At 38.8% G+C, this 26,443-nt stretch overlaps 1 protein-coding gene across 4 annotated transcripts; it reads right to left on the bottom strand.

The window, feature by feature from the left end:
* Positions 1–156: 156 nt before the first annotated feature.
* Positions 157–26,443, bottom strand: FBXL4 (F-box and leucine rich repeat protein 4). Of its 4 annotated transcripts, none has more exons than XM_083433510.1 (8): positions 26,313–26,443; positions 21,946–22,546; positions 19,731–20,085; positions 16,752–16,996; positions 13,076–13,289; positions 8,528–8,599; positions 6,726–7,038; positions 157–2,719 (listed from the first exon to the last, which is right to left on the bottom strand). In XM_083433510.1, exons 2-8 carry the CDS (start codon positions 22,434–22,436, stop codon positions 2,556–2,558), a joined length of 1,854 nt encoding a protein of 617 aa, XP_083289636.1. In that variant the 5' UTR covers positions 22,437–22,546; positions 26,313–26,443; the 3' UTR covers positions 157–2,555. The 4 variants fall into 4 exon arrangements, with proteins under 4 accessions (XP_083289636.1, XP_083289637.1, XP_083289639.1 ...); XM_083433511.1 differs by having other exon boundaries at positions 26,297–26,409; XM_083433513.1 differs by having other exon boundaries at positions 26,222–26,397.

Raw genomic sequence — 26,443 nt, 5'->3', positions numbered from 1 at the left:
CAGCCTTTTAATCCACTTTAGCTTCACGAAGTTCCCTTGAGCAAAATAGTGTCAGTCTGGTGGCACCCTTAAGTCTTTTCTGAACATTCCAGTCAATGTCAGTCTACGAATCATTTGAACGGTACCAGTGAATATTATCTGACAAGGCTGCGGAAGTCTGAATAAAGAGTTTAATTTGTTCTTGGACAAGTCTTGCATTCCTAGCCTAATTTTCATGAAGAAAATAATCCATTGTTTTTAGACATATTACTGATTGTAAAAACAGAAGGCACACGTTTTAAACACTATAGTGATAACAATATTTAAACAAAACTGTGTTTATCTAACTGCAAAGAAAACATAAACATGCATATCCCGAACTACATAAGACAAGGCTTATTTTAGAAGGTTAACATCTGCAAATATACAGAGTCCAAAGAAGCACTCTTCTGTCACAGGTATGTACATATATAATTCTTAATTACACTGGATATAATTTATAAAGTTACATTTTTAAAAATGCAAAATAAAAAATATCTTTACAGAACAACTTTAGGATAGCTATCTGTCAGCAAAGTACAATGTTTTAAAGCCTGGTTCACACATGCATGGCGTATTTATTGTATCCACGTGTGACTATATATGTTGGTACTTTAATGTCAGCTGCATAGCACGTAAAGCAGCCAGCGGCGATTTCCATGATTGTGGCAACAAATTCTCCAGCGACCATGATCACAAAGAATGCTGTAGTTCTCTCTATATACCTCTTGGATATCAGTAGCATTCCTCTATAGGCAGGTACACATGATTGTGTACTCACATACTTGACCTCACAACAGGGTTGGGGGAAGAGACACAACCAAGGATTTCATCAGCTAAGCAATCCTGCTATCTCCAATTCCCTAAAAAAAAAGGGTGATCTCTGTGTAGGAGTGCAGACCAACACACCCTACTTAGCATTTTCTGCAGGCTTGTAGAAAAGTTTCAGGAAAAGTGGTAGAAATGAACCAAGTGGTTCCACCTGCCCATTTTTAGTAAAAATAGTTGAGTAAAAATATGAGCCTTAATTTATGACTGAACTGACAGCTGAGATTTATTTCTGGTTGAAATCATATCCTTCTCCAAGAGTCCCTCCTTTTACAGTTTAAATTTCAGTGGGTTTTTGGGTACTATTCACTGCTGCAGCAGACTTCTTGGAATAGAAATCCTGTTGTCTTATTTTCTATAAGAAGCAACATCAGCAGAATAAGCATGCAATCCAGAGAAACTTACGCATGCTAAAGACTCATTGAAATAAAAGAGATACAGCTATTTTATACCATCTCACGCTTACTGATTTCAGTATTGGTTTAAATCATTGTTTTAAGTGTGTAATATGTTTTACAAATTTTGTTTTTTGTAATGGCTTCAGCTACACTAATAAATCATATTCATTTTCATTTGCTTCCAAAAGTTGGCTTACTCCAACAGAATAATCCTACCAAGGAAGGAACCTTTGCTTCCAATCACATGGGACTCTATAGCATGAAGTGTCCCCCCACTCTGCAATAAATCCTAAAGAGATGCGCTTGCTAGATGCATAAAACATGCAGAAACTGAAAAAAACAAGGTTGAGTCCATGCATGGGGTTTCTCCTTTGTCTCCTCTTAAATTGTAATATTTTATTATCATTGTTTCAATCATAATCTATCGGATTAATACTTGTTGTGTTTTTAAACTTGGAAGTCTTTGTCTAATTGAAAGGGATTCTTATTTAGCTACAGAAATAGTTTAATTGTACATCTGAAAATCAGATATGTAAATGTAGGATTGACAATTAGTGATGGGTCAGCTTCTCCTGGCTTGCTTTGTATCTACTTTGTCTTTCAAAGTCTTTTCTTCTGCACCATCTCTGGTTCCCCCATCCTTAGGCTCAACCTAGTAGCATAAGTGGAGAGAGAAACCATCAATGAGGAAGGCTGGCAACAGCCCAATGCTTAAGTTGCTAGGATTCCTAAAAGCAAGAGACATCGATAGAACTTGTATCATGTAATGCAGGATCTTTAGTGTTTGTCAGCTCTTTGATTAACTAAGAAGGTCACAGATTTTTATGTGTAACTAAAAGTTTAGTTTATTAGGGTGCAATCCTACAATCCCTGGGGACCATAGAACTTTCTTGTAGCAAGAAGGAAGGTAGAAGCAATGAGAGACAACTTAAAAGACTAATGCTAAAACTTAAAAATTGAGGTCTCTCTTTTATTTCTTGCTTAGTTTTTGCTACAAGCTTATTTCACTGTTAAAATCCAAGCAGTCTTGAATGCTCCATAATATGCATTTAAACGTATGCTGCCTTATATTCACATGATTCTTTCTAGTTCAAATATGGAGGTCCACTTGTGAAGTACAGTAACTGGAAAGTGTACACGGAATAATGGCTTATCACATTTCAAATCTTTGATTTGAAGTTTAACCTTCATGTCAAGAAGAGTTAACTTTTCCCCATTATTCACAGAATATTTTTCTTTGAAAAAAGTCAGCACAAATTCACAGGAAACGGAATTGTCAAATCAATTCCATATAGCAGCATATGAAGTGAGTCACTGAGTGAAACTCTTCTTGATGAGCACATTAGGAAAATTGGCATTCAGTTCTAGGACAACTCTATTATCAATTTGTGAACAGAAGGACACGTCAAGTAAGGAAAGATCTTTGCAAGACTCCAGCAATTTTCTTAAAGAAGCAGGGCTCACCATTCTTGTGCCTAGAAAAGAAAGGGAGGGGACAAAAGGGAAAAGAAACCAGTTGAAAGTTACATAAATAAACAGAGTACAACGTGCTGTTGGGAAGGTGAGGAAGTGCAATGTTTATTGTCAGTAAAAAGATTTCATTTTAATGGGGCTTTCCCTTATCCAAATCAATAGTATAAACTGAAGCCTCTCTGACATCCAAACACAGGCTTAAAGGGCAGTGTGGCACAGTGAACCCAGAAGATTTTGTTCACCCCCGAAACTCACTGGATGGTCTTTATAAGGTTGCTGTAATGATAAAAGAGCTAATCTTCTTTGAGAAAGGTAGAATAAAATGTGTGGTGGTGGGGAATTAGCAGGAAGTCACATAATAGTCATTAGTTTCACACTAACTGCCTCCTTTCCTATTATCCTCTCTGACACATACTGGAAAACCAGTTCTATGTACCGTACTCGATAAGTCTTCTATCAGTAAAATGGCCCAGTTGAGACTAGCCCAAAGCACTAACTACAGAAATCAAAACACGCTCTGCACAATCTTTGCAGCGTGCAGAAATGTGGTTTAATTAAAACAAAAGCATGCCTTGTCAATCTGTGTTCCATCCACAACTCCCCAGATGCACCCGCTGTGTTCTCGTGAATATTTAGAGAGGGACATCACTTAGAAAACAGGTCAGAAGAAATCATACATCATATACTTTCCTCCAAGCTTCATGGCATTAACCATCAAAAGGTATTAATATAACATTTCACAGGGCTCGTTCTGAATTTTTGATAGTTGCTCTCATTGGGCTACCTACCCACAGTTAGTTTTAAATAATCACGGATAGAAACAGTCGATTTTTTCCTTGTACAAATTATTTGATACAGGCATGTTAAGGTGTGCTTGAGACCACCTTGTTGCCAACAAGCAGAATTTCATTCCTTTGCTTTATTTACCATGTGCATATCTATTCAAAAATCTGAACAGTGGGTTGTATTTGGCTAAGCCCTATTCAGAGTAGACCCACAGAAATGAATAAACCTTAGTCACGCTCATTAACCTCCAATAGGTTTGCACAGGAGTAGGACTAGCATTGATTACTACCCAGTGGGGAAAGAAGTTAGAACAAGTATCTTCCGATTGTTCTCTAAAATGTTCTTGGAACCCGACAGCTCCCAAGACAGGGAATACTGCATTGAAATGGTGGTGGAAGGGTTAAAGAGTGGCCTGGGAGTTCTGTGGAGACCTTTTGAAGGGAAGCTCTTAGAAATTCAGGAGCAAGATGCCTTTCTGGAGGGGGGACTATGTTTTTAATGTGCTGCTTATTTCTGTACAGAAACTGAGTAACTGCATTTTGAAACTGTCAAGGAAAGCTGATGATTTTGACAGCCATGAAGGGGACAGTTGGAGCTTTTGGCATTCTAGGAAGATGTGGGAGGGTTTTTTTTGGGGGGGGGGGGTTTACAGCATGTATGAGGTAGTGAAACATTCTTGTACAAGGGGGAAACACATTGTTATTCCTCCTTTTATGCCCGGGTGGTTTTACATACTTGAAAATAGAGCTTTTAAATTTGTGTGAACTTACCTAGAATTACAGATTTTAATTCAACGAGTTTGGATAGCAACTGATGTATTGTGCATACAGATGGCTTAAACCCACCACATTCTTCTAAGCTGTACTTTATGCTGCCTGGCTGCAGTCAAAATATCAAAAGGGAGTTTGTTTTTCTGGAGCATGTTCTTTGCCCTTATTTAAGCATAATCCACACATATGCTGCAGTTTATGTGATCACACAATGGCACTGCATATGGTGCCCTGCAGGCAAGGAACAAAACTATGTATTCCACTTTCACATATTACCCATTTTCATACTTTAATCAGTCCACTAAACCTGGCATTTCTTCGTGGATCGAAGAAAAACAACATCATCCAACAGGGTGACCAAGTTGCAGACTTGCAAATACGTTAAGTCCTTTTAGCTGTGCCTCTCAAATTCAGTAACTGCACTGATTCCTGAATGAAAATTTATACAGTAGAGAAACTAAACATTTTGTTGTGAACAAGGGAGCTAGATGGGAAAGGGGGCAAAACTAACTTTCCAAAAGAAGGGATTAAAGTTCTCCCTACGGAAGAGATTGCAGAGATTTAGGCAGAGACTGAGCTCAAGAAGGAAGTACATACAGGTGTGGGAGATGGGAGTGAACTGAAGCACTCAAAAGTAGTGAAGGCAAATCAATCTGCATTTTTATGGATTCAGTTATTGTTGTAAGACATCTTCAGCCTTGAAGAGTTTGGAATTTAAAAGTTAAAAAATACTTATATCTCATGGCTGCCTCCCAAGCACCTCAGTAGTAGCAGCAGCTTGCAAGAAACATTTTAAGATGAATAAAAACAATATGTTAAAGCCTAAGATTTACCATGGGATACCGGTGGCACTGTGGGTTAAACCACAGAGCCTAGGGCTTGCCGATCAGAAGGTCGGCGGTTCGAATCCCCGCGATGGGGTGAGCTCCCGTTGCTTGGTCCCTGCTCGTTTCCGTGCACTGCTCTGGTTTGCCAGAAGCAGCTTAGTCATGCTGGCCACATGACCCGGAAGCTGTATGCCAATAAAGCGAGATGAGCGCGGCAACCCCAGAGTTGTCCGCGACGGGACCTAATGGTCAGGGGTCCCTTTACCTTTACCTAAGATTTACCACACAGCTTAGAAAACACCCAAAGCATCACTAATCCAACAAACCATATCCGTTCTAAAAAGTAAGGTCTTGATTGATCTCCTGAAATGTGCAAAAGAGTCCTTTCTTTGGAAACAAAATTTCAAATCCTTATTCTATTGGAACACTAAACAGCATGACTAAATAGAAAAATGCCTCGGGCTTCGATCCTAAACACACACTTGAACACAATGGGACTTATTTCTGAGGAAACACATAGAACTGGGGAGGCTTTATTAACCACTGCCATGGAAAAATTGGTGGAAGCGTATATTTTAACTTTATACAAGGGGTTTGGTGTATTGTTTTCTTTTGCTGTATGAAAGTTTGAGATCAATCCATCTGTATAGATGGGCTTCTGTAATACCAGCAAAGATGGAAGAATCCTGCTGTCTATGCAGTCACACAGCATGACACTTATGTAAATGAACAACTCCCTTCTTACCACATTATACTGGAGCAGCATTTTTTCTAGGCCTGGAATACCCAGAACTAGTGCTTTGATTTTATATGTCAATGAATTAGCTTCTTTTGGCTTCCTCTTTACATGCCACAAACACAGGAACATTCATATGAACTATTTAGTATGGATATTTCAAGACTGCGTATCAGAACACAAAGCTTTCCATTATTATTGTACTTTTGGCTAAGAAAGTTAACATGATGTGTAACCTATAAAAACAACTCCTTTTTAACCTTCATGAAAAAGCTTTCATTTTGACTAGCAAAAGCTTTCTATGGTTTTAAGCTGTAGTTTAAGTTTTAAGCTTTTGGGGCTGGGGGGCAGTGTGCGGAGACAGTCTCTTATACCAATTGCAATAGGAAATGAAAAATTATGCTGATTTCTTTTTCAAAAAATAAAAATTTGGTTTCTTTTTGAAGAAAGAAGCCCAACAGAGCACTCTATTATGTGCTCTGCAAGAAACTGTTTGATCATAAGGTTCACACTTTATAAATATATCCTGTCACACACTATTCAAATTCCAAGAGCTTTTGAAAACCGGCAATTGCAGTTAAAACATTTTCAGGAAATCATCAGAAAACTAGTCCCTTTAGCAGCAAAGGATAAACGATTAAACAAAGTTGCTGCCTGCTTCACAATCCAGTAAATCAAAGAATCTGGAATTAAACTGGTCTAACCCCATAATCCATTACGCTTTGAACCCGTGAGAGCATTCTCCCGGAAACTTTTTATATGTGAATCATGAACCCAGTATTTACTTTCAAGACCACATCTTCTTTTATACAACACATACAGTTTATCTTCTGCTGTTGATACAACCAATCGATTTAAAGAAGATCCAAGTGTTTTTATGGCTACTCACCCAAAATATCAAGCTGCCGGAGATTAGTACAATTTGCAGCAAGTTCATCTATGTCGGAGTCACACACAGACCTGTTGGCTGTCAGAAAGAGCTTTTGCAAGTTTGGGAGTTTACGCGCAAGGTGCGCAAAGCAGCCGGTGCTGCTCTGAAGGGTTGGGCACCAGCCAAGATCCAGCTCCTCCAACAGTGGACAGCCGGAAGCTAGCTCTGCTATTCCATTTTCAGTAATGTTTTTACATCGCCATAAATCCAGCGTACGAAGTTTTTTGCACTTGGCTCCCATCATGCTAGCTATTGTGTCATAGTCTTCAATCTGTGAAGAAATAACACTCATTTGGAGGATACTGGTATTTATACCCTCAATTTTGCATTTAAAATTATGAACCTGTTAGTTGGAGGTTGGACACAAGTACCACAAATTTCAAGCGTGTTTATAAGCAAATTGTCTTTAATACCCATATGCAGCCTGCAAACATTATTCTGTGCAACATCACACACTTCAGGTCTCCTAAATAGGGATGGCCAGTTTGCCAAGAGGTCATGGGTGGCCCCCAGGGACCCCCTCACCTTCATTTTGTGACTATTTGGGATACACCATGTGGTAAATTCTATTGAAGCAATTCCATATACTCAGGGAACACAATGTTTAAAAACCTGTTTCATGGCATAGTATATGGGTGGCAACCATCTTGATAATGTCACTTAGGCTATGAGTCAGTCATGAGTGGCACCATGAATATTCTTCAACTATAGAGGATTATTACTCAAATGAAACTGCGACAAAATTAAGCATGCTCCTATTTTTAAACTGCTTTGCTTTAAGTGCTATGCTTTTTAATGGGTTTGTTTTATATATATATATTTTAACGGGATATATATATATATATATCCCTATATATATATATATATATTGCATTTTTAATGTTTTGACAGAATTGTTTTATTGTGTATTTGAATTAAGTGTAGACACTTTATAATTGATTTTATACTTGCAAACTGCTTAGAAGCCATTTTGGCATGTAAGTGGTATATAAGTCAATGAATAGTAGTAATAATACAATGTCTGTTCTGCAGAAGAATTGTGATACATAGGAGCAAGGAAGCTGCAAATCATGGGCCAATCACCGATAACACTGTATAGTTATTTCCTATACTTTTTTTTGGGGGGGGGAGTACTTGCAAAACGCAGTCATGGCTGCTGCAATCTGGCTGTGGGTGACACTGGAAAGCAGAGGGCGAAATAGGGTTGGGATGTAAACTATATAATGTCCACTCCACTCCACACCACACACAAAATGGTTTTCCATGGCAGATTTTGGCTTCTGCAGTGGAATCTGATGAATAATTATAATTTGAGCTTGGGAGGGGGGAATCTACAACTCAAAAACATATGCAGTCTAGCTCATAATCCTAAAGGTGCATAAGTAGAAGGAAATTAACCTTTAAAAATCTGGAAGCTATATTTTTGAATATACACATGCACGTGACAAGCGACATCATCGTATGGGAAACACCACAACAGGGATTTCCATGACTTGAACTAAATACATAAATTAATTCTACCCACCTATGACTATACACAGGAGGATTTCTGCAATTCCTACAAAGTAGCCCAAGTGATGAAATAGAAGCTTGGCAGATGGACAGATGTAAATTCAAGCAAACATTAATTTTTTTATTTTTATAAGAAGTGCATAGGTATTAGATGAAAGGATGAAAACAGGCGGTTAGATTTTTCTGCAAGTGAGCTGGGAAGTCTAAATTCTGATAACATACACTGAGCCTGGACTTTTAAAACTTACCATTACACAGCTACCCAGGCTGAGGTGCTGAAGATCTGAACAGAAGTTCAGAATGCTGAGCAGTGCTGTTTGCTGCCATTGGGGAACACATCAGAAGCAAATATAGAAAGCAAACACAAAGAGAAAGGGTCAATTAGACATTAAAGGCTGTCACCACTTTCCCTGAAATTCAGCTCAAAACCTAGGTAACAGACACCACAAATGCCATTTAATGAGTCCCCAGATGCTCTAACCATTGATTGGCTTAGAGTCAAGGTAATCATTACAAGCCTTTATATAATAAGTCACTCTGGATGTGGTTTTGCATGCCCTGAAGACACCTTTATTCCCATGACCTATCAGTTCCTTTCCCTTAGGAAAGCTCTTAGAAGTCTGGCAAATTCAAACAACAAGCAAGGCCACACCAAAAACACAGAGGGCTGGTGACATCCCAGAAAAGTACAGCATCTCTGACATTCACTGATCGGCTGCAGCCTGATGGAACTGCCAATAGAGTCACACAGCATCAGGACCGAGCTGGTGACTTTAATGTCACAGGATGCTCTTGCTGACAAGGGTACTGACAATCATCGAGCTCCTGTCACTAGCAACATACAGATGGAAACAAATACAACGTGCACTTTACAGTCATGTTGCTGCTATTTTAAACATGCTTATGGTGAGGTGCCACATCATTAAAACACAGCAAGAGGGACTCCACCAGAATATCAGATGCACCTTGCGAAATGGCCATTATTATTTTTTGAGGTTGCAGTCAGCATTACCACTTTAGGCATATAATACACATCTCACACAAAATAATCACAAACACATATTCTAAATTAGTAGTCCAAGTTGTCCTGAGGTGTAGTTTTCTGTATTTCGTATCTTAGTCTGAAGTGTGATATTTAGTTTAGAAATAGGCTTGACAGGAAAATAAACTGGGGACCAACATAATTAAATAAAAATTCTGAATTATTTACTTCTAGTAGAGTAAAAACATTAAAAATGTTATATTTTAATGTAACATAATAAGTTTGGTGTATTTCTTTAACTTGAGGCTTGAAAAAGACTTTTCCAGGATTTTTACTGAAGGAAAAAAATGCATAAATGCATATCATAGTTAAGCATTGATGAATAGTGAGTAAATCTTATCTAATCACTAATTATCTGCCTGCAATGTAAGATTAATATAACAATTGGCAATATTGCACAAAAGTTAGTTACTATTAAAATGTAACCGCCACAGTGGTTGATACATTTAACGTTAGTAAATTGCTACATAACTTTTAATATTTCTGTAAGCAAATACTGATTCTCAGCATTCAAACATATGTTTGATAACCTCTTTGGTACTGTAGTCTTTATGGACAATTGATTATTATCAATTATTAATGGCACAAATGAGTCCTAATCAGGCTTACTTTAATATACAGACCTGATGACTCAATAGGTTTAGTCTTCAAAGGAATATTTCTACAACATAAGGGGAGATGGAGAAAATAATGGAAAGGGCAAAGTGCAGCTTTCACAATGCTGCACGAGTCCATTTATTTAATGGTGAAAGAAAATGAAAGCCAGACTAATCAAATATAGTTGGACATGCCTTATTCTACTGAAGTATTTATCAAGCTTTTGTAACACACGCCCCCTTAGCCAACATAAAAAAAAAATCCCATGTTCCTCCTCAAACCTGGCTCCTGTAATTATTTTATTTGAATTTTCAAATGGAGTGATATGTTGTGACTTTCACATTTTTACTTATATTGTATGTATTGTTTGAAAACACTCACGCCGCCGCTCCCCTGCCTAATCTACTGGAGATATATTGGGATTATCATAACTATAGCTTTTTGCACTTCAGGATGTTTGTTTAATGCTTGCATGTGTTTTACAGTATTTATTTTAATCTTGTACGCTCTGCCTTGGTTAGGCTTCAAATATATTTCTATTCTTTGTTTTGCCTACCTCATAGCAACTGTCACAACTGCGTTGGGCATTGCAGCAATCCTTTGTCTTGGATGGAGGGCAGGTTGTAGTCTCTGTCTGCCCCTCCAAATGTATCCTGTTAAAGTGATCCGGGGGGAGTGGCCATGTCCATGTGCCCTGGTGGGGCCAGGGCCAAGGGAATTCCCCCAGATTGCGGTCCCTGCGGGGGTCACCCTATTTGATATAATTCCCTGCCTGGAGTGACCTACGTGCCAAACCTCTTTCATCTGCGTTCAATACAGTTGTGGCCTGTTTCGATCCAAACTAGTCTATGTGGTCCTTTATTTGTCTGCGGGTTGGGGACTGGGGAGCACAATGCCTGGACATGCAATTGAAATGAAAATAAACAAGTTGTATGATTCTATTTAAACAGGGCCACTTTAAGACATATTGAGAAGTGAGTTTTTTTGGTGCAAATTAGGACAAAATGTACTGTGCTTTGGGGGGGGGGAATTGCATGTATGTTTGGGAAAACTGAAAGAAGTATTTTGTTGCTTCAGGCAACTTTTATACTACAGGGGATATACAGTGGTACCTCGGGTTACATACGCTTCAGGTTACATACGCTTCAGGTTACAGACTCCGCTAACCCAGAAATAGTGCTTCAGGTTAAGAACTTTGCTTCAGGATGAGAACAGAAATCGTGCTCCGGCAGTGCAGCAGCAGGAGGAGGCCCCATTAGCTAAAGCGGTGCTTCAGGTTAAGAACAGTTTTAGGTTAAATACGGACCTCTGGAACGAATTAAGTACTTAACCTGAGGTACCACTGCACCACCTTTTTTGGGTGCAGCAAGAAGGACTTTAAAGGTGGCAGGGAGAAGATGAATATGTACCCATATTCCAGATTCCTTAAGATACTAGATTGCAAACAGATTGCAAATCTATTCCCCATTAAACACTGTTCAATGCCAGTTCTAAGATGTTACCATGTTGTACAAAATATATAATTATACAAACATAGGTTTGCAACAAGTTCTAAATTATAATTCCTATTACGTACATTCAAATGCAACAACAGCATAAAAAAGTTTGAAATGGTCGGGCAGTTAGTTACACAACATATGAATTGATACTTTATTTTTAAAAACATGACATCCTGATGCTTTTGAATGTAAAAGCACTAGAATCATAGATTTGATAGCTTCATCAAGATATCATGTTGGCTCCAACACAGAAGTGGAAACAGAAAATCAAGATAAGAATCAAATCAAGATAACATACATATACAAGCCAAAATAATGATGTGTATTGTCAAGTTACTATGAACAAAGTACTTTTATTGTCCATTGTGCACCTCAAATGCATCAATGCCAACAAATTCTGGAAGTATGCTGTGAATGCATATTGAATGAATAAAGGATTAAAGAGTCAGCAAATACTAAGACCACCAGCACAAAACTCTTTTGACCATAACTGCAGTCTTAATTTAGTATAACTTAAAGATTACTTAGATGACTGAAGCAGAATTATAACTTGTAATAAGTGCTTTCAAAAAGTAAGAATATCTAAGTTGTAATTATTTATAATTAGGAAATTTATTACATCTTGGTTTTCTACACAGTTGGTTGCATTTCATGAAGGGAAACTACCGCTGGATTGTTTAAGCAGAAGGCTAGGTCTCTTCTAAAAGGCATTTTCAAATGGTAAAGTTGTTCCACTATTGGCCCAACACAGAGATAACTAGCCATGTTCATTGAATAAACATGTAGTGAAGTAAGTTTGCAATAAAACTGGCTGCAATTGCAGCCAATAATTTGAGCCTGAAAATGAAACATGTGCACATGTGGATCTTCTGCCTGCACATACTTTAATAACCCATAGACTACAACAGGTGTATTTTCCATTGGCAGCAAGGAAGTTATTTACGCTTGCAGAACGCAAGCTGTTGTTACATCTGTGTGTAAGTAACTCACAAAACAGATCAGGAAAAAAATATTTTACTAACACTAAATTTACTAAACCTTCGGTTACTAAGAGAAAGATGTGCTATTGTTGAAATTGAAACTTTAAACAAAATTATTGTGGCTGATGCTTTGGCAGTCACTGACTCAGGATGGAGGAAACTTACGGCATCCCCCCCCCCCCAACTTTCACTTAGATGACTCTCAGGACATCATAGGAGCAATCAGCATTCCAGGAGAGAGCAAGTTAAGTTACACATGATAGAATGGATGGTATTGAATTCCCACCATACACATTAAAAATCCTGAGGGATTAGGGAGCAGAGAAATGCAGTAAACTAGGAATGTATCTATACTAGCAGATGCAAGCTGTATTTATTAGCTACAGTCTTAAGTATGAAATCAAGTGATGGCTGTCAACCAACAAAACTGACACTGTTGATAGACCATATTTTCCTTTGTGTTCCCTCAAAATCTGCTCTGGAGCATTGAGGGATCCTTGGGACAGATCTGGGAGGGAGGGGAAATCCTATGTGTGATACTGGATTGCTGGATACTGCCCTAAGATATATATTTTTCCTGAATTTTTCAAACAGGAGTACTTCACAGAGGTTACACTCTATTCTGTTTCTGAGGCTTAAGTCTTATCATCTCTGATAAAAGAAGAAGAGAAACTTTACCTCTACTTTCGTTCGGTAGAGAATTAGACGTGTAAGGTTGCACAACTTGGCAATGTGATTGAAAGCCTGAGGTGGTAGCTTATCACAGGAGGAGAGATTTAATTCTTGAAGATTCAGACATGTCTCAGCAATGACCTCCAAGCAAGCCTCATTGAGGAAATGACCACAAGACAACTCCAGGCGCACTAGTTCTGAACCACAAACCTTCAAGAATCTGTAAAAAGCACATTGTCAGGTGGGTTAATTCAACAAGAAAAGAAGCATCATGGAAGCATCATGATACACCTAAACCAGAAAGCTAGAGCCCATTTTGTAAATTACAAAATTGGTACTCAGAAATGCTGCAATGTGTGCATACTGTGGGAATTCAATTGTAGCTTCTGATGTATGTACAATCAAGCCTCGGTTCTCAAACGGCTCCGTTTTCGAACGTTTCAGCTCCTGAATGCTAAAAACCCAGAAATGCTCCGGTTTTCGAACGTCTTTCGGAACCCGAACGTCCGACATGGCTTCCGCGTGAGTACAAGAAACTCTTGCAACCAATCAGAAGCCACGCCTCGGTTGTCGAACGTTTTGGAAGTCGAACGGTCTTCCTGAACAGATTACGTTCGACAGCCGAGGTTTGACAGTATATGCAAATAACCACACAGACATGTAATCATCACACATTACAGGTCACTGGGTTCACGCTTGGGTTTTAAGTTAATTTCTACACCAAAATGTTTCCTCTGAAAGCATTTTGTAACTTGTGATGCAGTTATTTGTGTTCCAAAGGTTTCCCATATATCCTCACAGCATAGCATGTGCCCTAAGCCTAAATGCACTGATATGCTTGCCTCTGCGAGGGACAGAAGTGTCAGGGAGACCCAAACTGCATGCACACTGCACATTTAAAGCACCCCCCTCAGGAATCCTGGGAACTGTAGTTTTTAAAAATGTGTTTTGGGAATTCTAGTTCTGTGAGAGTTAGGCTACAGTTCCCAGGGTGTTTTGGAGGAAAATGTGCCTTAAAATATGGTGTGTACACAACCCGGGAAACAAGAGAATGATGATGGCAGAAACTACGGTCTCTAGATTAATTGTGTCAGTAAGGAAGGGACAATGTCGGGACAAGTGAGTACAGGCACAAGGCTCGTACACATCTAAGCTTATTTGCAGACCAGATCACATTCACATAGAGTAAAAGCAAATTTTCTTAGGATCTGTATTTATTACTGAATTTATTCTAATGCAGTTTTCCATTGATCAGAAGAAGAATCCTCTAGAAGTGCTAACATAGATTTTTTTCATTAAATATTATTAGTATCAATTATACCATGCAATTGAAATTTTGAAACACATCAAACCCTAGAATTTTGGCATCACATTATTTCATACACATTTTACATACATAAGAAGCATACTGTAGAGGCTAATTTTTGTAACATTATTGTACTGCAAAATTTAAGACCATAAGACACCAAGCCAACTTTATTCAAGTAATGTGAACATCCTAGACAAATTCTTACATAAGCATTCCTTTAATTTTCACTCCCCCAAAAAAACCCCCACACAGAATAAATGTAAATAGATTTGTTTCATTGTCTTCACAATTTACAATGTTACATGTAAGAAAGGGATTGAAATCTCAACTTTTAAAGTATAATTTCTTTAAAATATAATTTCTTGCTCCTAATACACTCAAATATTCTGCAGCAGCACAAACCTTATCCTGCTACAATTGACATTAGCAAGCAGTGTTAAAAACTCTACTGCTCTTCTGATGCCAAATCAGAATTATCCGTATATAATATGATTATGCGCACCATTTTCTCGATTCACATGCCATGCTTTCACTGACAGAGCAATATAAACTTATCCAAATATATCTTACTAAATTTGATTTATTGTCCCAATCAGTATTTCCCAAACTCCCTTTTTAGCTCAAGCACAGAAGTTTAGCAAACTTAGTAATTCTCAAAAGTAAAACATGATGACATTCTTATATAGCCCTAAGGAGATGGACATTATCAATAAGTTAAATTACCTTCAGCTTTGCCTCAGGTTGTTCACATGCCTGAAGCATTCTGTCCTCTCATGGTAATATATCCTTTGCTTGTCAGATTTCTTAGATCACTATTCTAATCTGTTCTATTTCCTTGGAGTTAATACATATTCTACTGATACTCAACATTTTCAGAAATATAAACAAATAGCTACCCAGCTATATCTTTAAAGGACTATAAGCATAATCTAAAGTTTGGCCCCCAAAGGATAGAGATACTAGGCAAAGCTACCTCTTGATTTTTTTTCTACCTAAAAACTAAAACCCTGGACAACTTACTCATGGGTCCACAAGCATCAATATACTGTAATAAGATGGGCTGAGGATTGCAGCCTAACAGTGTTCAACCAATGGACTGGATGTAGGCTAGCCACAAGAGGAGCTCTGCCCATATAGACCTTGAAAACCTGGACCAGCAGGCTGAGGGACCTTCAGAAACCATATGGGAGGTGATGTGGGGAACTGCAGGGGAAAGGGGGAGGGAATTGCTTCTGCTCCCTTCTCCCATTGAGCCCTTCCACGTGTCTTTCATTTGCAAAAGGTAGGTCTACATCCAGCCCAATAACTTCTAGATGAACAATTCCTTTTTTAAAAAAATATGTCTGACATAAAATTTGCTAATATTAAAAAATTAGGTTAAAAATAGCAAACCACACTTTTAAATCAGTACCATACAAACGATTATAGCCCAGTCTTTCATGGGTTTCCATTCTCCACTAAGCATCAAATAATATTTTTCTGCTCTGTCTATAAGCATCTTGGGTCATCGTAATTCCTTAACCTGACTTCCCAATCTAGTAGAGAAGCTCCAAGGGCGCGAGGCTACTACTATTATTGAACTGACCATGAGGATGTTGTATAAATGATGTTGAATATCTGTAAATAAAGGTATATGAATCAAAACTAATATGAAAGCCAGTATTTTGCTTGACTGGGTTAAAGGTTGGGAACTCAAGTTCTGCTGTCCTGGCTAGATTGCCTATCACAAAAGGCTGAGCAAGATCAAAACCCACCCAAATCCTGGCACTAATATGTGGAACTGCGATATTATGGAACTCTTCTCGCTAGCTTCTCTGTTACTGCTAATCTTTTAGAAATGATATTATGTTCCCAATTCTTCAGTGAAGCCTACCTTCTCTGACCCAGTAAACATTCCTCATTTCTCTCAGATAGGTAATTGTTGCCATGATATAGGGATCCATAAACACAGCAGTGGCAAGTCACAGGCCTCGCTGCTTTAGTTATGGGTCCACTTACATCTCTACCATTGTCAAATACGGGTTTAGTGGCCAACTGTTTGACAGGTGGGAGGGAAATGATATGGGATAAAATGGCAGAGACTGCAGAGAATTAGGCTGAACTTACCCTCAACCTTCACTCCAAGGAGAGAGCAACACTGCCTCTGACACACACAAAAGCCAGTTGTTAGAAATGTAGTTATGTGTCAAATTCCATTCCCCCTCTGCTGCTGCAAATCCATGTGTAGAAACCGAGTTTGAATTACTGTTGCTGGATTAGGGCCATGTGAAAAAGAAACAAGAGGTGGTTTCCTGTCCTACCTGAAAGGAGTGGCAAGCAGGGGTATGGGGATGATTCTCAAATATGTGATACATCATGATTCAGAGCACTGACCTGCTAAAAGCAGATAGAGAAATGGTTCCTCTGTTTCCAGTCCAAGATAAATTCAGCCACTGGACAAGGATACAGCGAGACTGTAGGTATTCTAGAGCTGTGTCGTTTATTCTTGCCCAATAAGGTTGCAAACTGAGGTGAATGTACTGTAGAGGATCACAGCAGTGCTGATAAAGTAGCTTACATGTCTGCGATAGTCTACACAGATCTGGGACTGCAAGGTGACTCAAAATCAACTGGATAAGCTGAATTGAAAACACAGAAAAGAACATCACACCACTGTCCTTAAAATTACAATTTCCACTGCATTTGATGATATATCCCATTAGTTCACTGATTTTAAAAAACTGAATACACTTAAGGAGAAAAACATTTCCTGTTCCTAGTAATTTTTCTATTTAGTGCTTCTTTTGTTCCTCTCTACCTTGCTTTTTAAAATACTTTACATGATTAAACTTCATTTTAAAAAAACCACCTGCTTTTCTCTCTTTAAGGGTTTTTAAAACCATGCATTAACATAACAGAAGGTATTTCTGCTTTCAAGATTAAAAAAACAACATCAGTTGAGTCCTTCTCTCTCTCTCTCTCTCTCTCTCTCTCTCTCTCACACACACACACACACACACACACAGCTTGCCCAACACAAACATACAAAATCAGCTATTTCATTATTTGGCATGATTATGTTCTTTTTAATTTCTATCAGAGAGTGAAGCACATTGTTAACTCCCTTCCATTGAACTAAATGGGGCTTGATTGTGTCCACCAAAAAATGCAAATGCCCTGAGATCTTTGGATGAAGGGTGGGATATAAAATAAATAAAATAAAATAAAAGTTAGATCTCTTGAAACCCTATAAATTAAGATACATGGGATATAAATATTAGAAATATTCTACTAGTTATTCAGAATTTAGCCACATGACTTATATTTTGTCACATAGCCAAAACAAGAGTCAAGTATAACAACTCAAGTTCATATGAACAGAAAAATCAAGTTTGACATTAATATAAAAGAACCAAAATCCACACTGAACTGTTTGCTCCAAATGCTGTCAGAGATACATGATGGTTTTCGTTGTATTGTAAGCAAAACAGAAATATAGGATTTTCAGAATTGCAGACTGACTTATTTTACAATGACAGCATAATATCCAATAGCTGCGCTGGTGATGGAGTAGGAATCAAGTCAGTCCTGTGCAAGGGGCAAGTTTTCTTCCATACTATGTGTTATTGTGGTTCACGTAGATTGCACTGTTAGTATTTTTTGTTTGTTACAAAAATAGGATGAGGCTGAAATGCTTTGTATGCTGTTATTTGTGAGCCCACACACCAGCTAGTCAAAGAAGTACAAAGTGAATTTTCAGACTGCTAAACTGACGACATTCCTTGCTATTGCAGTGAAAATTGTAAAGGAAGGTTTAAAAGGAAAATAGTGTTCTTTTAAAGAGAACAAAATTATGCTTCTCATATTTCTCTACTATAGCATGGTTAATAAGGATATGAAAAACTCAATAATGTCCCCTTTAACTAATTTCATTTTTAATGTATCTGATAATCTACACATCACTAACTCTGCGTTAGAGATAAAAAAATCTTTTAACATGTCAGTATCAACACCAGAAAAGTTAATCCCACTTTAGACTAAAATTACACTTCATGATACCTGAAATGAAAAGGGTATAATGAAATGTCAGTAAGATTATGACATTAAGATGTAACTGAAGTACTTTTTTTGCTTTTGATTAAACAAAGATAACAGCTTCCAAGCCTACAGGCTAATAGCCATTAATCATTACTACTTTAGAGTCTGGTGTCTTGTCAGAAATTTGCTCTGTGTGTGTGTGTGTGCGCACGTGCGCCCTAGCATAAAGCACAATTTGATACTATAATGAATAAGTGAGGAGACATGATGTGTTCAGAACGACTCCCAGAATGCTGTTGAATATCCGCTTTTAAAAACTAATCCTATAACATGCAGAGTCTCTTTCAAACCACTGTGGTTATTATGCATTACTGAAGAAAAATGGCAGCTGTTGTCCGTTTCTGACGGCTTTTCTTTTAAAAGTCAGTTTACATAAAAGAAAAGAACTGTGGAGGGAATTTTGAAATATTTCTAAGACTTGTATAAAGAAAAGGAAGAAATTGAAGAGTAATAGTTCCCAAAGTGAGACTGGTGTTATAGCCTTAACAAATGGCAGGGATTTGGAGCAGGGGTCAGCAACCTAAGGCCCGTGGGCCACAAGCGGCCCAAGGGGGTCGTTTAACTGGCCCACGAGCTGCCCCCAAACCGAGTCGCTCACCGAGCCCCCACATGCTGCGCTAAACCAGAAATCACATCTGCACATGTGCAGGCGCCGAAAACATGTCTGCACGCAATTCGGCCCATGGAGGGATCTCTGTTGGAGTGAACCGGCCCAGGCAAGGTAAACCTCAGTGACCCCTGATTTAGAGTGACTACCTTTCTCTTTACAAGGGGGGAAAATATACATCCCCTTGATTTGGTTTAGTATGAATATCTATCAATCAGTTTTCTCCATAATCAATACTGTACAACAAACATTGTATACAACAAGCATTGTATTTGAATAATTTCAAAAATTATTTTGCATAGTATAACCAGCAAGGATAAACTATGCTTGCAAAGGTTATTTTCCGTAACAGAACAAAAGAAGAAAGCTATTTTCATTGGGGGCGGGGGTGGAGTTCCATTAACAACAGAATTTCAGCTAGCTTTTTGTTGGATTTTGGTATTTTTACAAAATATTATTTGGATTTGTTTAATACCACTTTGAGAAGAACTCATCATTTATTTAAAACATATCAAGAAAATGGGATTTTGTTTTTAAAAATTATGGGCAGATTCCAAAGGACTATGAGTGAAGCCATTACTAATCATGGATATGAAGCTATCTTGTACCCTTGTATCCTAATTGGTTATGGCAATTCTGCTTTAAAGTAAGAATCCCCACTCCTTTACCTCATAAGGCAATTTATCAAAGTATCCATTAGTTGTCCATTCCTTGAAGGCAACCGCACTAAACTGCTTATTAAGGATGTCCATGCTGCAGCTGTCTTGCTCTCCATCTTCTTCTTCATCATCATCATCCAGATCATTCATATCAATCAATGACGTATTAAGAGAAAGCACAGGCCTCTCTCTCAAACCATGTAGTACTACTGCATCCAACTCAGTGTAGTAATCAAGAAGAGAACTATTCACTTCTAGACGAATTAGGTTTGTAGGAAAGTTTATCCGTTTGATACTAGGTGCAAACCGACGTGCCTGAGGTGAATTTACCTTGGTGGGTGGCTCTGACCAAAGGATTTCCCATCTACAAAAATAAAAATATACATGTAACACCATTATTAGACAAAAAAAAATTTTTTAGTATTGGTAATGAAATTAAGTTGATAAAAAATACAGCATGAAGAAGACTAAAAGGGGGCTGATATAAAATACTCTTAACTCTTCTATCTCATAAAACTTAATAAGTATCTCACAAAATAAAAAGGTTAGATAATATACTAACATTATTCACTGACTCCGATGTTGATTTCTTCTTAATATAGCACAATTTACACAGGTTTAGGAGGGAAAACTGAGAATGCACAGTGAACATGCATTTCAATAAGTGAACAATTAAAGGGGCTATTTAAAAAATTGAAGGTAATTGCAGATGAAGTGATAACCAACAATGGCTGTACAGACAGCACACATTTTATGGCAGAAGATTTTTCTGAGCCTTGATGAAGAAGAAATGGTCTCCTTGGGATGCCAACTAGTACATGCCCAGTTTATGCAATCCACTATTTTGGAAATAAAACTTTAAAGATATTGTGATAGCTCAAAAAGATGGAATTCTGAAGCCATTTCAAGAGTATTTTGCCCAAGGACTGGCTTTATAATGAAGAAGCCATTGGTAGTCCACTATGGTAACACACAAATGCCCACCATTAGGTTGAGAAGATTATGTTGAAATCCAAAGTTCTTCTGCCTTGAGATCTATGGATGAAGGATGGTGTTCAAATTTAGTAAATAATGATGAATAATAACATGTGATGCAATGTTGTCATTCTTAAGAGCTACTGTTCAGCTCCTTGTCACCTATAGCAGCAGAGAAGTTTTTACAGCACAACAACTATAGGTCACATGCTGAATATATTGAGATGCCACCTAAGACAGAAGATTACAGGACTATCATTGCCTAATTCTACCCTGGCCCCAAAAGCTATTTGGGATAATGGTTATATGGAAGCTCCATGTTCAGATATGGTATGGGACACTGAATATCATTTGCTGGAAAAGTTTATTGCCTTAAAGACCTGATGGTGGGCTTTATGGAGGCAACTGGTTAGTCACTGGGGAAATAAAGAAGAGGGAGTAGGTGGATCTTCCTACAGAGATCTTCTTATAATCTTCAGGACCTGTTGAAGACCAGCCAAGGAAGGGTTTGTGTCCTCTGTTCCGCTAACCCCACACCTTGTTGGTGGGTCTCAGCATCATTGGACCCTGTATGAAACATGTCTACATACATATTGCTTAAAAAAAAACAACCCTTCAAAGCATGGTGACTAAACATCAACTTTGTCTGGATACCTATTCGGACATTTGGAGGGCATATGTTGCACTGTATGTGTAAATTAAGATTGATGTACTTATGTTTAAAGGGACGCGGGTGGCGCTGTGGGTAAAAGCCTCAGCGCCTAGGGCTTGCCGATCGAAAGGTCGGCGGTTCGAATCCCCGCGGCGGGGTGCGCTCCTGTTGCTCGGTCCCAGTGCCTGCCAACCTAGCAGTTCGAAAGCACCCCCGGGGGCAAGTAGATAAATAAGGACCGCTTACTAGCGGGAAGGTAAACGGCGTTCCGTGTGCGGCTCTGGCTCGCCAGAGCAGCGATGTAACGCTGGCCACGTGACCCGGAAGTGTCTCCGGACAGCGCTGGCCCCCGGCCTCTTGAGTGAGATGGGCGCACAACCCTAGAGTCTGTCAAGACTGGCCCGTACGGGCAGGGGTACCTTTACCTTTACCTTACTTATGTTTATTGTATTGTGAATATGAGCTGACTGTTTTGTTTTCTTCCCCCACTCTCTTTGTGTTGTGTTCCCCTACTCTTTCATTAATAAATTTGCGTGTGTGTGTGTGTATCACATCTCATTTCAAGGAAATGAAAAGTAAATTAATAAGTTGAATTACCTTACTTCAGCAGGCAGCGTTTGGGAATAAGGACTTGCAGAACATGCCAAAATCCTAACAACAGCACCAGGGTGATAGGTTTCCAGGACATGTATTGCGGTGGGATAAACTGGTTCATCAAAAGCAAGCTCTACATAGTCATGACTATGGAAATTGGGTGGTGTCCTTGTGAAAGGTGACCGTGCGCTAGGACAGACTTCCCACCATGTTCCGTAAGTTCGAAATACAGCAGTCTGCGTGAAGTCACCAGAGCTAGGGTACACATTAGGAGTTCCAGCCAAATTCCACATGGTGTATGACATGCTGTTTTCACTACCATAATGGGAACTGAAATCCAACACTTCTTTGGCATACTGGACCACTTCGACATTGATAGGTAAGGCTCTGTTTGATTCAATAGCTCTCCGATTGTTCATAGGTTCGCCCCTTGTAGCTGTCCTGGCTCGGCGTCGAAGGCAAATGTAGTAAAACATGCTCAGAACTGTTAACATGGGAAATGCTGGTGATATCCAGATAGCTATTATCAAGTTGCTAAAGGTCAGGGATCCTCAAGAGACATGCATTGCTTCTTTGTGGGACGTTTGGAAAAACCAACAGGCACCTAAATCAAAACAAAAACAAAGAACAGTCAATACGAAAACTATTCAAGAAACAAAATTGCTTTTACTAGTTTGAGTTGGCCAGCCTTAAGTTGCCACTGCAACATTTGGGAAAAACAAGTTAGTAAAAGTTTCATTAAAATATTATTGTCTAACAAAATGTCTCATGTTGCCTTAAAAACAAAGCTTGCAGACAAATCTTAGTTTTCACTTCATTTTTTGCAGTAGTAATAGTGAAAAGGCATCCAATTAATTTCATAATCATAACCTTGGCCGCTGTACTCAAAATAACATCATTTTGCATGAAAAGGCAGCATCACCGAACATGGACAGGTTATATAGCTATGCTGCCCTGCAATCTCACACCTCATTCACCATATGGAGTAGCAGATCACTGTGGTCCAAATGACATTAGGCTACATTGATCAAATCTGCCAAAAGCATGAATAAAACCCCCAAAATTAGAGAGATGCTATAATTGTTGCAGTAAATGCTAACAGGCTTCACGGCAAGCTACATCTGCTGAAATCCCCCTTCTATGTAACTATTAAAAGGTACCGAAACCCCATCCTCTTTTTATTTATGTCTGACTCTAGAAATAACTATTCTCCACACATTATTGAATTAAAGCAAGCAAGTCTATTGTTCCGCATGAATCTCTTTGCTAATGTAAATGTCTTATATTAGAAATCAGCATCTTTTGAGGTAAGAATAATGCAGCTGACCAAATACACCCTACTGATGGCATTAGTTAACATGCTCTGCAAGAGTTCCTTTCATGGGTAACTTTAATTTTGAAAGCATCTTCTGTGCTAACCAGATCTTGCAGTGCATCCCCAATGTCACACACCATGTTTTGACACACGAGGTGTATATTTTTAGGATTCACCTTAATTTTGTAATTGTCAGTTTTTAAAAGCTGTTTTCAATATGGTGTTTTCATATTGTAGTCCACCTTGGGACCTTAGGGTGAAGTGTGCGTTATTAGAAGAAGCAGAAGGAGGAGGAGGAGGAGAATTTGCATCTGAAAGCAGGCAAAGTATATAAATATGAGATGCACAGAATGGAGGCCATACTGAACAAATATATCAAGTTGTCACACATTTCAAACACCCAATAGAGTCACACTTAGTAAATCAAAACCTAGAAAAAATTAAAAAACACTTTATAAATTCAATATACAATAAATTTAATTAAAATTTTGTACCCCAAAATAAAAGTATAAAAGATAAATGAATAAAAATTGCTTTGCCATTGCCCAGAAATATTAACTTAAAGCAATGTTAATATAATTGAAGCACTTAAAAAAGATAATTTATACATAATATTAGTTTCAAATACATAATTACTACATTAACATAAGGAGGGAATGAAGCTACATTTTAATAAAAAGAACAAAAAGTTATGTGTTCAAAGTGCCTTAGTAATCCCAGAATTGTATTAACCTTGACAAATATACTTATGTACAGACTTATGAGCCAAGATGACCCCCAAATTAATCTCCTTGTCTCTGCTCTTAGCTGTTTATCTTCAGCGGCAAAGAGAAGTGCCTATAACCTGTTGAATCTGCAACAGGGATGATGAAATACTTCTTAAAATAGATGCAGTATTTGTGTAACAGACATTTACTCGAACATGCACAACACAAACCTAAATGTTGCCTGCATTTCAAAGGCAAACTATTTATTTTGCTGGAAAACAAAGCCAAGAAGGTAGAGATAGCTTAATTCATTTCAACGCTATAAATTTTTAAAAGATATTTAATCTATTTTCTCAGAGAGAACTTTTTTTGTTTTGACAGCTCCAGAATGACGAGTAAAACTCCACTGTTCTACAAATTTATCTGTTCATGCTCAAGAACATAAGATGAGCCCACTGCACCCAAAACCTCTGTAGTTCAGGGTATTTTCTGTTTTCACAGTAGCCAAGCAAAACCCCGGTGCAAACTTCACAATCCAGGCATGAGCGCAAGAGAACTCTCCCACCTGATATCCAGCAACTGGGATGCTTGCACTCCATTCAGTAGCTGAGCAGAGATTTCACCAGTGCCAACAGTCTACTCCATCATCTTCTGCTTCAAACTAGATGCTTTATTTATTTTACATAACGTGCATCATGCAAAACAGTACACTTGCCAGTAACCCACTCTGCTGGAGGGCCACTTCTACTAGGAAATGTCAAAGCCTCCAAAATGACTCCCACAAATGTCTCTTATTTACACCTTGTTTTCCCCTCCGGAACATGCTATAGAGAAAGTGAGTTGGACATCGCCCAAGAGTTCAGATTCAACCCAGTGGAAGTTATTTGATTACTTGTAATAAGGTATGGTATAGTGGTTAAGGTGTCAGACTGTAACCTGTGATACTCGAGTTCAAAACCCCAATTCAGTTATAAAACTCAGTGGCTGACTTTGGGACAGTCACTGTCTCTCAGCCGAACCAACTTGACGGGGTTGTTGCGAGGATCAAATAAGAAGAGCCTGAACTTCCCGTTTCCCCTTATAAATTCCCCTATCAATCTAAATTAAAGGCTACTAAATCCTCACTATATCTGTTCCCCCCCATCCCGAGACATTAGTTTCTTCTCAATTTCAACAATTCAAAACATTCCTGTATGTTCAGGTCCTGTAGAACTGTCCCTAACATGTGTCATTTGCACAACTTCAACCTCTTCTTCATAGACCATTTACCATGTCTTTGTTCTCCACACGGTACAAAGTAACTGCTGAAATTATCTTCCTCCCAACACTTTGTCACTGCCTTTTCCACTTCTCTCCATTGGTATTCTCTCACTCCCTGCATTCATTCCAAACCTCATCAAATTCAAGGCTTTGCACAACCATCTCACTCATGCTACTGCAGGGTGGGGCAGGTTTTCAGGCTTCTTGGATCTACAGTAGTTTGGGTTTGTTGGTTGTTGTTGTTTACTAGAAATTCAACCAGTAAAGTGCAAATGGCACACCATTAAAGAACAGAGTGTCTTTTGAGCACATCTGGAAACTAAGGGTTCGTTTACAGTATCAGAATTGAATAAAGCTAACAGTCCTTTTAACACAAAGTCCACTCCTGGCTACCTTATGTTTTCTTCACTACAGAAGCCTAATGAAAACCTTTCCTGCTGTTGCCAAATGTCAAGGAGGTAACCTTTGGTGATCTACTATAAATCACCACCCCTAAACGCTGCGTGTAGATCCCGACCTGCTTCTAACCACTCCTACTCTATTGCTTTCCCGGAAGCCTAACCTCTCTCCCTCTCACACACACTTGCAGCTCAATAATAATAATAAAGCACTGCCACATCATTTAAAATAAACGCAGGAATGACCTCCAATAGGGAAAAACTACACGCAATTTTTAAATCATGAGGACTCAAGGGTAGGCCTTATTGAAAACCTAATCACAAGGTAGTTTTGGAGACACGTGTTAACAATCACAAATAACTTATTCCTTCGCCAAGATCTTGTCCGCTGTGGAATTAAAAAGAGCTCCTTCGCAAAAGGGATTTATTCCGCCAAGGGAAAAACACTGCATTATTTGCAAAAGAGAGGGGGGAGGGGGACTCTGCCATCCGTTGGCCTTTTCTCAAGTCTTCTGATGCGGCCAGAGATAAGACAACTAGTGGCCTCGAAGCCCTCGCCCCTGGCTTCCAAAACCCCCATGCAAGCTACCAGGGCAGACCTCTGAGCAACAGGGGGCGGCCGCCAGGTGCTGGCTCCAGCCTCGCCCTCGGCCAGAAAGGAAAAGGCTGCCCACCCATTTTCATGCTTACTGTTCAGATAATCTTCGCTCCGCTGCCCGAGCCAGCTCTGGGCAGCGGGACACGTTCGCGACCGGCGCCGAAGCTACCGCCGCCATCTTTGAAGCTGGCGGGCGCAGCTCACGCGACGCGCCATGACGCCG

Source organism: Podarcis tiliguerta (genome assembly GCF_965153285.1).
Source record: "Podarcis tiliguerta genome assembly, chromosome: 3".
NCBI lineage: Eukaryota > Metazoa > Chordata > Lepidosauria > Squamata > Lacertidae > Podarcis > Podarcis tiliguerta.
This window is presented reverse-complemented; position numbering and strand designations above follow the sequence as displayed.

What these genes read in the sequence shown, in the direction of transcription:
- FBXL4 (XM_083433510.1), bottom strand. Translation starts at nt 22,436, where the DNA reads ATGTTAACAGTTCTGAGCATGTTTTACTACATTTGCCTTCGACGCCGA. An exon ending in TCTCTATCTGCTTTTAGCAG is followed by an intron (nt 13,290 to 16,751) that starts GTCAGTGCTCTG and finishes TGCTTTTTACAG; the next exon opens with ATTCTTGAAGGTTTGTGGTT. An exon ending in CCGGCAGCTTGATATTTTGG is followed by an intron (nt 2,720 to 6,725) that starts GTGAGTAGCCAT and finishes TTTCTTTTCTAG; the next exon opens with GCACAAGAATGGTGAGCCCT.